Below are 13,421 nucleotides of genomic sequence, written 5' to 3' on the forward strand. Positions count from 1 at the left end.
CTATTTTTGTACTTGCATTTTATGTCCTTTTGAACTGCTAGGTTGGCAGAAGCTGGGACAAGTAGTGGGAGTTCACTCCGTTATGCGACACTGAGGATTCGAACTGCTAACCTATCTGATCAACAAGCTCAGTGTCTTAGCCACTGAGTCTACACGTCCCTTGTCAGACGTGCTATAATGGTCACTAAAGGAATGGTTGTAAATTGAAGACTGTCTGTAGCGTATCCTTGTTGGCTACCAAGTGAAACAAAAGGGCTGCTTCTCTGGTATCCAAGCCAAGTGTGTTTGGATTCTTGCACTTGAAGTCACAATGCATTTTTTTCATCTTTCCTTCCCCAGATCGAAGAGGAGATGTTGGCCTTGCAGAATGAACGCTCCGATCGCATCCGCAGCCTCTTGGAGCGCCAGGCCCGGGAGATCGAAGCCTTCGACTCTGAAAGTATGCGCCTGGGATTCAGCAATATGGCGCTCACAGGCATTCCAGCTGAAGCCTTCAACCAAGGCTACACGGCCCCTCCTCAGCCCTGGCCCTCCCGCCCAGTTCCCCGCAGTGGCTCCCATTGGAGCCACGGGGTTCAGAATACGGCTGGTGCTCCTCACGCATGGAGGCAGCCTCCCATGCTTGCCCCACCCCCTTCAGCCTGGCTTCATCCCCCTTCCTCATCTCCCTCCTCCTCTTCCTCCTCCTCCTCGGCTCCTGGTGGCCGCTCCAATGTGGTCATGCTGAGAAACAGCCCCCAACCACTGCGGCGCACAGCTTCTGGCGGCCAGTCGGACCAGGGCATCAGCCGTTCAGCCAGCGTCACTTCTCACATCCTCAACGGGTCACATTTTTCCTACTCGTGAAGCGATTGGTAGAGAACAGGGAGACTTGGCTGGAGGCAAATGGGAGATTGGCTGGTGAAAAAAAGGGAGGGAGGCGGGGCATGTTATCCGGGGGTCGATAAGTTAAAACAAAAAACAAAAAATGGGAGAAGCTGTGAAACTGGACCACAGTGGAAGGCTCTCGGTCATCATCAGTAGCCTTTGAGTTGTCAATCACCAGGAGAAGGTTGGACTGTGAGATGGAAGGTTGCATTCTCGTCCTCTGGCGCATAGCTGGTGCCTCCTCAGACCGTGGTTTCCTATCCCCCGCCAAATGGATAGAGACATCGAAGCTGCGAACATCATGTTGGCAGCCTATTCTTGTGTCCCTGACGGCTGCCACTTGCTCTCCCAGCGTCGCCACAATCTGTAGATGAAGACAGACCAAGAATAGTGTTCCAGCAATGGAGATAAATATTATCTCTTCAGGGTGTGGCTGAATAATCTCTTCTCTTGAGAAGAGGGGGGGGGGGGGAGAAAAGAAAAACACTCCCACAATACAACAAATCTAGAATTTTTTTTAATTGTGCACTGTGGCTTGTTTGTGGGTGTAATTGGAGCTGCTGCAGCCAGAAACCCTGCTTCTCCCTCTCCCAAGGCCAGGGGTTCCTTGAAGTCAGCTTGGCTAGTGAGAGGAGCGGACGGGCCTTTGAACTGGAGAGAATCCTGGATTTGCATTGATGGTGGGGCTAACCTGCATGCTTAGAAATTTTCAGAGTGACAGTGAAGAACTTTGCATCCTGGGCGTAGGCGCTGGCTTTTGTTCCTGCCCAAATTCACAAGATGGGAGGAGATGACAGAATTTAATCTGCTTTCTGTGTACCTTCCTTAACTTACTCTACCCCAAGGATGGGAGAGGGAAATGTATAGGACAGGCTACTCTGGGCTCTAAAATCTGCATTGCCTTCTCTTTCTCAATCAGGGGCCTACTCCAGCTCTGGAGACTGTCTTGGCATCATGCTGGTCCCGCATGATGGGGAGAATAAATGGGTTTTCAACTCTTTTCATCCCGATCATGATCCGAATGTAGATATTAATCAGTGCCCTCCATCCACAACCCCAATGTCTGTTTTGAGATGTGGCCCTAAGCCCACCGTAGTCGGGGGATCATCTTAATGATCATCCCTTAAGCTTATAAACATTGTCTTTCTTCCCTAGCTCTCCTCTCTCTTATGGAAGAAGCATCCAACGATTCTTGTAACAAGAGGCTTTGGACTGGAGCTCTCCCCAAACACGCACATATAGCACATTTAGTTTCCTGATCACAATCTAGATCTCTGGAAGAGATTTAGCTTAGTGCTTATGCAACTAACCTTTATATGAAATTACCTCCTCCGAGTTGCTTTAGATGCAGTTTGCCCACCTTATAATTTTCAAGCCTTTTTGCCTTTTCCATATTTGTCACCTATCACAGCCTTGGCACCTTCCATTGCTCATGTTAGCCTCTTCCAATCTGCAGGCCTGGGTTCCTATTTGCACGTAAGAGATTTGGATTGCAGAGTTCAGGGAGCCAGCTGAGTCATCAAGTACTTTCCTTGGTTGGCTCAGATTGTACACAGTGCCATTGTCATCTCATTTCTTCCTACACCTTCTCCTTCTCAAGCCATACATCCATTCTGTAAGTTACAGAATAGCCCAGTGTGATCAAACCTCAAGGCTGTCTATCCAGGGTTTGAGATCAGAGACCACTTGACCTAATAAATGATGCTGAAGGCCAGCTATCTCTACTTTGGGCTTAAGAAACAGGGCCTCCCTTTCCGCTGAAAGGCAGGCAGATTAATTAACCTGAGAACAATCAGGATGAGACTGAAGTGGTCCCATCAGCTGACCTAAAGGTTTTCAAAATCGTCTTATCTTTCTTTATTTTGCGGATTTGCCTGAACTTCCTTGGTGCTCCATCCAAAAGAAAGTCTGAAATCCATATCGTGAAAGGGTGTGCATTTGATAGGAATTAAGAGATCTAAAACCCAGTTTCTTTCATGAGAGCAAGTTAATCTGGCAGTGAGGGTTGCTTGGGATTCATTCCCTCTTCCTGTCCCCTCCCCCACTAAAATCTAGAAACTGTTAACAATAGCCTTCACCAACCTGATGTTCCCCAGATAAGTTGGACTGCAACTTCCATCACCCCCAGCCCGGATGGCTAAAGAGAATTCTAGCTCAGCCTCTCTAGAGGGCATCAGGATTGGCAAGACGTGTAGGAAGGAGGCCTTTGCATTTCCTGAAAAATGAAGCATAACAATGAAGTGTTCGAATTTTAAACAGTAGTGTACGGTGGGCGACACTGGTGTCTGCCCAAGGAGAAAGACCTTTTCTTCTAGCAGTTCCATCCATCAGAGAAGAATGCCAGGGTCCTATCCGGTGACAGCAGGTGTTATGGGAAAGCTTGTGGCGAATTCTCCTCTTTTAAATTGCAAGTGGGAGAATTCTGAGGAAGTTAAAATGCCCATTGGAAGACTAGATGCCAGGTGGCCTCCGAGATAGAACTTCTGAGACACTAGTTTTGTATGCTTTACAAAGTATTTTCACTGTTGGGAGGGGGGCATCTACACTAGGTTGACTCCGACCAGTTATTAAAGTGAGCAGATGTAAGGATTTCACCAGCTCCCTGTTTGCTGTTTGTGTAAATAAGGCTCAGATTAACTAGGTGCAAGAGAAGAAAAACTGCCCACTTGGCAGAAAACCACTTTTTTCAAGTTTTTCAACCTTTTGAAATGGGGGTGGAAGAGAAATGACGCTGGCACTCTAGAAAGGGACACGTCCTATTAAACAGGGAGGATGGGCTTCTAAAAAGCATTCAGAGCAGTTGTTGGAAGGTATTTGTAAGGTATCTCACGTGCAAAAACGAGAAGAGCCCAAATCTGTGATGGCAGAATAGAAGATTCTTTGGAAGGGCCAAACAGTCCGTCTCTTCCTCTTCTTAAAGAATCACACTAATGAGGTTTTGCTCACCCCACCCCGTGCAAGGCAGCCAAAGCACATCTCCCCTCTGTCCCTCTAACCCAGTGTTTCTCAAACTTGGCGACTTTAAGTCCTGTGGACTTCAACTCCCAGAATTCCCCAGCCAGCTATGCTGGCTGGGGGATTCTGGGAGTTGAAGTCCACAGGACTTAAAGTTGCCAAGTTTGAGAAACACTGCTCTAACCAAACAATTCTCAAATCCCCCACCCTCTTTTTTTTCCAAATCTCCATAGTGCTCCTTCCCCCCAACACAATCCTTGGGCCCAAAGTTTGCCTCCACTGTCAACTTGTCTGGTGGATTTTTCCCCGGGACCCTCTCCCAGATTTGGCAAGTCCATTTTCTACTTGAATCAGGCCCCCTTTGTTTAAGAGGGGAGGGTGGGAGGGAAGAGGAGGAGGAGAAGGAGGGGATCTTTGATGACTTCAAGACGTTCATTTAGTGATTTCTTTCTCCTACCTGCCTGGGACTGAGAAATGGGGTTACAGGGAGGGATACGGCTGGAGGGGCTTGATGTATTATAATAATCCTTATGTTTCTAAAAAAAAAAAAATTAATAATCTTTTTTTCTGTTTTTGGTGCCATAACTTTCCCCATGTACAGTTTTCCTCTTCCTGTTTTTTATTTTTGTTTTTGTTTGTTTGTTTGTGCTGCCCCGCCCAACCCCTTTTTCTTTTCCTGTCTCCTCTGTGTGGGTGATTAAAAACTAATGTGAGTGTGTGTATGTATGTCTTTTTTTATATATGAAGAAAAATGTTGCGGGGAAACTTAGACATATGTGTCCTATGGAATGTATTAGAAAATAAAACACTTTTTAAAAAAAAAGAACGGGGAGGGGTGGGGAAGCTTGAATCTTACACAGGAGAGCAAACATGAAAGGAGAACACAAAGGTAGAAGAGTTGGTTGCTCTCTAGAAGGCTACCAATGGGAGAGGCTTTGGGCAGGGTGAGAAATCTTTTAATAAAAATGTTGAATATTTAAAAAAAAGAACAGTGCCTTGTCTTTTTTCTTGGGGAGGGGTGAAGAACTCCAGGGTTAAAGCAATTTTTTTCATGACAAAATGCTAAAGCTCAGATATCTGTGGGTTGCTTGGTGCTCTCTGAGCTTGGCTGTCATCTTGCGTCATCACCCAACTAGATAACAGCATGAATGCTAGGAGGGAGTGGGGTTTGCTCTCAAACCTTTCTAGCACTGATGATGTTACCTAGCTGGGTGATGAAACGTTTGCAAGAAAAGACCCAAACTCAGAGAGCTCCAAGCAGAGGTGGTATATAGCCGGTTCGGACCGGTGCACTCAAACTGGTTGTGGAAATTGCGGGTGGGCCCTGGCTACATGCCGTCCAACTTAGGCATGTTTTTAAGCCAAATCGCATCCCTGGAAGACGCCCACTGACATTTGCAAGCCGGTAGGGAAAGTAAGTGAATACCATCCTTGGCTCCAAGGAATCCACATTTCATCCATGAATTACAAATATTCTCTACTACTGGTACTCCGAAATCTTAACGGCAGCACATTTCAACTGCCCTTCCTTGTACGGCTCTCAGCCCTAAAAGATTTCTGTCCTAACTTGGAAGCATAAGCTTGTTCCTTTCCTTTCTGAAGTATGTTTTCTGACTCGCAGCCAGCATCGTGGCACTGCTGCGCCTCTGCAGATCTGTCCTGTGTGGCAGTTTGCAAAAGTTCAGTCCTCTTGCTTTATAAGGAATTCCGTAACCTAGCAACTGGATTCTGGAAGCATTCCCATAGTAACAGCATCCCGGCAGTTTGGCGAGCAACAGGAGACACAGCTTGGTTTCATTCTACCTCCCACACTGGGGTACCTGAGGAGGAAAAGAGTGATGGTTTGAGTGGGAAAGAGGGATTGTGTCTACATCCAAGATAGGTGACTTCACACATTTCCCAAACGCAGATATTTGCCTCTCCCTTTGCAGCCAAGCATCTGGGCATGGCCAAAGTCCTGACTTTCTGTTCTGTTGGGGCCTTGAGAAAAATACCAGTTGTTTGAAAATGCTGTATCTTATGTCATAAATTGCAGAAAAACAGGTCCGATTGGTGCTTGTAATCCATCTTGGGAATCTGAATTTCAGGCACGGTGTGCTGACCTTGTGTTTGCATGGTTGTGTTCTGACTGTCACTTCAGGATAAAGGGGAGGATTTAGCAGCTACCTTCCCCTCCTGGACAGCAGAAAATCACAGCTCTACAATTAATCCTCAAATCGGGATCCAAGCTGCAAGATTTCCAAAAGGTAAACAAAGCATGGAGTTCAGCCAGCTTGTGCTCTTCTGTGGCAGTGGTTCAAAGATCTTTCTGTAGCAGCCAGGGGTGTGATCAAAGTGTGCAAGGCAGATTTAAAAAATAGATGGGAGTGTCAGTCACACCATCATGCTGACTTTTTCTTTTTTGCTATATTTTACAGAAGCCCCTAGGAAGGCTTTCACCCTCACTAGTTACCCTCATTTGCCCACTTTCCTTTTATCTAAAAGCACCACAAAAGCAAGCAGCCAATTTACAATGTAATATTACTTATCCAATCTGCTAATAATTATTTTCTTCCTCCATGGAACAAATAATCCAAAGGTGGGCGCAAGTGATTGATTTTTAATTAATTTTTAGTAAACTACCTTGGGCTTTCTGACCTCAGTTTCTAAGTGTTCTGTAGGATTGCTTTTCCATTTATTTGTTTCAAGAATTTGTAGGGCCACCCATTTCAACAAAATTACTCTGGGTGGTTAGCAATACAGAAGTCATAAAATGAAACAAAATAGATTGAAAGCAGAAGAATACAGTGTGATCAAGAGTTCAAGATAAAATTCTCACAGTAATAACAAAGCATGTATGTATATCAGGTTTTGCTAACTTCCTGGCTCCATTGTCTGGAGGTATCAGAGTTTTCTGGTGCTGCGAGGACTAGGAACTTGTTTTAGAAGTAGATCTGGAAGATTCAGCAAACTAATTTTACAGTACTTCATTTCTGGTTTAGGGCAGTGCTAAGGACAATCTATTTTTCTTCTAGCTGGCAATATTTTAAAATATTGGAGGTGGGGCAGAGGGACAAAAAACAAACAACAAGTAAAATTATCAGTCAACAAGAAATGGAAACATTTGCCAAAGATTAGATAGCTACTACCAGATCCTGAAGATGAAACTCAAAAACTTTGGCCACCTAATGAGAAGGAAGGACTCACTGGAGAAGAGCCTAAGGCGGGAAGGATTGAGGGCAAAAGAAGAAGGGAACGATAGAGAATGAGGTGACTGGATCAGGGGTGAAATCCAGCAGGTTCTGACAGATTCTGGAGAACTGGTAGCGGAAATTTTGGGTAGTTCAGAGAACCGGCAAATACCACCTCTGGCACGCCCCAGAGTGGGGAGGGAATAGAGATTTTGCAATATGCTCCCCACAGGAGTGGGGAGGGAATGGGGATTTTGCAATATCCTTCCCCTGCCACGCCCACCAAGCCACGCCCACAGAACCGGTAGTAAAAAGTTTTTAATTTCACCACTGGGCTGGATGGAGTCACCAAAGCAGTAGGCGTGAGCTTAAATGGACTCCAGAGGCTGGTAGAGGATGGGAAGGCCTGGAGGAATGTTGTCCATGGGGTCATGATGGGTCGGACATGGCTTCGCAACTGATAACAACAAAGATAGCTACATTTTAAAAGCTATAAAATACCTAGTTTAAAAAAAAAATCAAAAATCATTTTTGAAGTGTGACAAGAACAGAATTGGGGCTAGCACCATTAAACAGCCCTTAGCAGAATTCAACTTTATTTCTTCCATAGAATGAACTGGTCAGGATCTCTTGCGTCCCTTCATTATTAAAAGATGAGGGGGGGAACCTACTTTTGGAAGCACCTCATAGTTCAGAGGCCCTTGGCTTATGCTCAGAGACCCTATCATCTCCATTCAGTTCAAAGGAGCAAAGTCATTCTTGCTGATGTTTTGTTGCATGACTCATTTCTATGGCCAAACAGCTGCTCCTTAATGCAGGATATAAGATTGATGCAGAGAGCATAGAAATCCCAATGCTGATTCTCTGCAGCAGTGCTAGTGGGGAGAACTGTAAACTATAGTTAAACCCAGTTTCAGTCTCTTTAGACTTCAGACTAAAGGGTGTTAGGGAGGAAGAGAGGCTTTTTCAAAGGGAATGCCTCAAAAATATAACATTATAAGAGCCGTGGCAGCGCAGTGGCTAGAATGCAGTATCACAGGCAAATTCTGCTGACTGCCAACAGTTTGATCCTCATCGGCTCAAGGTTGACTCAGCTTTCCATCCTTCCAAGGTTGGTAAAATGAGGAGCCAGATTGTTTTGGGCAAGAGGCTGACTCTGTAAATGGTTTAGAGAAGGATGTGAAGCAGTATGTAAGTGTAAGTGCTATTGCTATAATGGCATGGCCGGTTCATTCATTCTGCTGAGAGGAGGCCTTGTTTTTGTCTCAAAAGTTTTCCTTTGACAGCCCTGGAGAAGAAAGGTTTTCCCTTACAGCCTCCATTAAGCTTTTATCCAGCCTTCAAGATCCATCTATTATTTATCTTCTCTCCCCCACCCCCATCCCACCCAAATCCTTTTTTTAAAGATCCAACATGGAAAAGTGCTCCGATTTGGAGATGAACAGCCCCCCTCAATCTGATAAAAGTCTTCCAGGAGGTTTCGCCCCCAGAATCTCCGAAACCATGGCTGAGCTGCTTGTCAACACCGTGGCTGGAACTGCCCAAATGGTCCAGGTCTCTGTGGAAGCCCAGAAATCTGCCCAGGTATTTCCAGTTGACTTTTCAGCCCGGCCCAAAAGAGGGAGTCTGTGCAAGTGAGGAATTCTCTCTCTCTTGTGCAGGTAGTCCTTGTCTTATGACCACAACTAAGCCCAAAATTTATGTGGTAGCTAAGTGAGAAATGTATTCAGTGAGTTTTGCCCCATTTTTACAACTTTTCTCACCACATAGGTTAAGCGGATCCCTGCAGTTGTTAAATTAGTAAAACAGTTGTTAAGCGAATCTCGCTTCCCCATTGACTTTGCTTGTCAGGTTTCAAAAACATGATCACGTGACCCCAAGACACTGCAACCGTCATTAATGTGAGTCAGTTGTCAAGCATCCAAATGTAAATCACACGACCATGGGGATGCTGCAATGGTTTAAGTGTGGAAAATGGTGACCTGTCACTTTTTTCACTGACGGTATAACTTTGAACGGTCACTATCCAAACTGTTGTAAGTCGAGAACTACTTTTAATGAAAAACTATCCAAAGGTTATTTTTTTAGTCATGGCCCATCATAAAACAAGTTTAAAACCATAACGGTTTAGGGATAGTATTCGACTTATGATCTCAATTGAGCCCAAAATTTCTGTTGTTGAGACATTTGTTAAATGAGTTTTGTCCCAATTTGTAACTATTCTGGTGACATTTGTTAAGCGAATCACTGAAGTTGATAAGTGAGTAACCCGATTGTTAAGTGAATCTGGCTTCCCCATTGACTCTGCTTGTCAGAAGGCTGCAAAGGGGAATCACATGAGCCCCGGACACTGCAACCGTCATAACTATGAACCAGTTGCCAAGCATCTGAATTTTGATCACATGATCATGGGGATGCTGCAACCGTCATTAAGTGTGAAAAAGGTCATAAGTTAACATTTTTCAGTGTTGTTGTAAGCTTTGAACGGTCACTAAGCAAATTGTTGTAAGTAGAATTACCTGTTTTACCCTTCCAATCGTAGCAGTCCAAAAGGAATAAAAATCATTTATTCATAAGCCAAAGCTTATGTCCAATTCTTTTATCCTGAAACCTATTTCATAAAAACAGTAATACTGAAATAAGAAAATAATTCTGCGCAGCATAAGAGACTAGGGTACAGGCAAGTCCTTGACTTACGACCAGTTGCTTAGAAACCATTCAAAGTCACAATGAACCTACCTTGGGGCTATTTGCCAGATGGATCTGACGTTCCAACAGTCACCCCACCCCTTCAGTCACATGACCAAACTTTGGTCGCTTGGCAACGCAGCCATATTTACAGTCCTTTGCAGAGGCCCAGGGTCACGTGGTTGGTTTTACAATGGTCATAGCAAATTCCTGGTTCGCTTAGCAACCACAGTGTTTTGCTTAAAAACTGCTGCAGAAAAGGACATTTAATTGGTTCAGTCATGTGACCGACTTGTTTTTTGACCATCGTGATTTACGACCTTGATGGGCAGGCTCCATTACAGTTGTACGTCAAGGACTACCTGTATAAATGTCCATATGTGAAAAGCAGTATGAGGGAAAGTGAAAACGTGAAAGAATTAACAATAAACCAATTTCAGGTAGTCCTCGACATACGATCACAATTGAGCCTAAATTTCTGTTGGTAAGCAAGGTGGTTGTTAAGTGAGTTTCACCTCATTTTATGATCTTTCTTGCCACAGTTAGTAAGTGAATCGCGGCATTTAAGTTAATAACATGGTTGTTGAGTGAATCTGACTTCCCTGTTGACTTGGCTTGACAGAAGGCGATCACGTGACCCCAGGACTCTGCAACCGTCACAAATATAAACTATCACGAAACGAATGTTGTAAGTTGAGGACTACCTGTATATAGGTAGTTCTCGACTTACGACCACAACTGCGCCCCAAATATTTTTTGTTATGTGAGAAATTTGTTAAGCGAGTTTTGTCCCATTTTACGACTTTCCTTGTGAATCATTGCAGCAGTAACACGATTGTTAAGTGAATCTGATTTCCTTTTTGAGTTTGCTTATCAGAAGATCACATGTCCTCCGAGACACTGCAACCGTCATAAATGTGAGTCCATTGTCAAGCATCTGAATGTAAATCACTTGACCATGGGGATGTTACAACAGTCATAAGTGTGAAAAATGGTCATAAGTTACTTTTTTCAGTGCCATTTTAACTTTGAACAGTCACTAAATGAATTATTGTAAGTCAAGGACTACCTGTATACAGGAATAGTCTTCCATAGGAAAGCATAGGGCTCCAAGCTGATCTGTCTCCCCACTTTTTTTCAGCTAGCTTGTTTCCATGCAGAGCACGCACTGACCCAAGCCCGTCTGAGCTACATGGCAGCAAAAGGCCTGGCTGAGCGACTTTTGGGGTTCTTGAGCCCCCCTGACTTTCAGGGACTCTTCCAGATACTCTCACAGCCCCCCATGCCATACTCTGAATTTTGCACTATCATCCGACGGACAGAAAATGGTAAGCAACTGCCCACCATTGCTACTTCCTCTTACTCTGGAGGAGTACCACTCTACCTACTACTTAATAGCCCCCACTCATTGTCAAGAAATTCAAGTCCTTCTAAATCAAGGTTTCTCAACTTCAGCGACTTTAAGGGGAACAGACTCCAACTCCTAGAATTCCCCAGGCAGCCTTAGTGACTGGGGAATTCTGGGATTTGAAGTACGTTCATCTTAAAGTTGCCAAGATTGAGGGACATTGTTCTAAATGCATCTCTTCTTGCCACCCAGTTCTCTTACACCCCGTTCTCAAATGCAAGCCGGGATTCCAAGCACGACAGGAACCTAGTCCAGCTTCTGAATGCAGTTGCCCGTAAGTGACTTTGTGGAAAGAGCTGGGGTCAGGGTCGCTTATGAAGACAAATCTCTGGTCTACCATTTCCAGCCTGGTTTAATCTTCTTTTTCCAGACCAGACATTGCAGATGATGGTCTTCAGAGAGGGTTTCCTGATCTCCAGTTCTTTAGATCCTGTTGTGTCAGCAAGGTGGTAAGTAAAACACATCCATGCAGACTTGAAAACTTCTGCAGTCCAAGTTTCATGAAGAGTAGGATTTGGTTGCATGTGGAAAAAGGGGAAAAAACAGATCCAGGAAACTATAGACCTATCAGCCTGACCTCAATACCAGGGAAGATTCTGGAAAATTATTATTATTATTATTATCATTATTATTATTATTATTATTATTATTATTATTATTATTATTATTATTATTATTATTATTATTATTATTATTATTATTATTTATTAGCGTTTATATACCGCCCCCTCTCCCGAAAGGGACTCGGGGCGGTGTACAGTCCGTATCAAAATACAACAGATTAAAACATAGTAATAACTACATAAGTACATGTATGAGAGGAGGATAAAATATGCCAAACTGTACAGCTAAATAAATAAATCGATACAAAAGTTTAAAATCCCAATGTCATATCAGGTTAAATTTAAAACACTATCCCTCTAAAAACCAGTAAGAATGTGTATGCCAGGAGGTAGACGTTATAAATTATGCCAGACCAGCCAGTCGGAACAGGTGTGTCTTCAGTTTCTGTCGGAAGGAGCGGAGGTCAGTAGTGGTTCTAATGTCGGGGGGGAGGTCATTCCAGAGGGTTGGGCCCATCACAGAGAAGGCCCTACTCCTCGGTGTCACCCGTTGGCATTGCCTCGTGGACGGCACCAGGAGAAGGACGGCACCTGTGAGAGCGAATTGGCCGCAGGGATGTATGTGGGAGGATGCGATCCCGCAGGTAACTAGGCCCTATGCCATGGAGCGCTTTAAAGATGGTGATCAGAACCTTGAAACGCACCCGAAAGACCACAGGCAGCCAGTGCAGCTCGCGCAGGAGCGGTGTTACGTGGGAGTACCTGGTACTCCCCATGACTACCCGCGCGGCTGCGTTCTGGACTAGCTGCAGTCTCCGGGCGCATCCCAAGGGAAGCCCCATGTAGAGAGCGTTACAGTAGTCCAGGCGAGACGTCACCAGTGCATGAGTGACTGTGCGTAGGGCATCACGGTCCAGAAGGGGGCGCAATTGGCGCACCAGGCGAACCTGGTGGAACGCCCCCCTTGCCACGGCTGCCACATGATCATCCATTGACAGCCGGGCATCTAGGAGGACGCCCAAATTGTGCGCCCGTTCCACAGGGGGCAATTGTTCGCCCCCTATGGCCAGTGATGGAATCAGCTGGCTGAACCGAGGTGCCGGTAGCCACAGCCACTCAGTCTTGGAGGGGTTGAGTTTGAGTCTGTTGTCCCCCATCCAGACCCCGACGGCTTCCAAACACCGGGACATCACTTCGACAGCCTCTTTGGGGTGGCTTGGGGTTGAGATGTACAACTGAGTATCATCAGCGTACAGATGGTACTCAACCCCAAAACCACGGATGATCTCACCCAGCGGCTTCACATATGCGTTGAACAAAAGGGGCGAGAGGACCGACCCCTGCGGCACCCCACAAGAGAGTGGCCTCGGGGTCGACCTCTGCCCCCCAGTCAACACATATTGCATCCGGACGGAGAGGTAGGAGCCGAACCACCGTAAAACGGTGCCTCCGACTCCCATCCCCTCCAGCCGGCGCAGTAGGATACCATGGTCGATGGTATCAAAAGCCGCTGAGAGGTCTAATAGGACCAGGATAGAGGAGCAACCTCTATCTCTGGCCCTCCAGAGATCATCCACCAACGCGACCAAGGCTGTCTCAGTGCTGTGCCTGGGTCGGAAGCCGGACTGGCGTGGGTCTAGATATACGGATTCATCGAGGCGACGTGGAAATTGCTGCGCCACCACATTCTCAACAACCTTCGCTAAAAAGGGGAGGTTGGAGACTGGACGGTAATTAGCTAGCTCCGTTGGGTCAAGTGAAGGCCTCTTG

The 13,421-nt window shown here is 45.5% G+C and overlaps 1 protein-coding gene across 1 annotated transcript in view; it reads left to right on the forward strand.

The window, feature by feature from the left end:
- TAOK2 (TAO kinase 2) overlaps positions 1-4,811 on the forward strand; it is a 55,686-nt gene extending 50,875 nt beyond the window's left edge. The window contains exon 20 of the mRNA XM_081932407.1: positions 340-4,811. Within this exon, the coding sequence (XP_081788533.1) occupies positions 340-846 (507 nt within the window). The 3' untranslated portion in view covers positions 847-4,811. The remainder of the gene's footprint in view (positions 1-339) is intronic.
- The last annotated feature ends 8,610 nt before the right edge of the window (positions 4,812-13,421 follow it).

The sequence above is a fragment of the Natrix helvetica genome, assembly GCF_964273705.1.
Source record: "Natrix helvetica genome assembly, chromosome: Z".
Taxonomy (NCBI): domain Eukaryota; kingdom Metazoa; phylum Chordata; class Lepidosauria; order Squamata; family Natricidae; genus Natrix; species Natrix helvetica.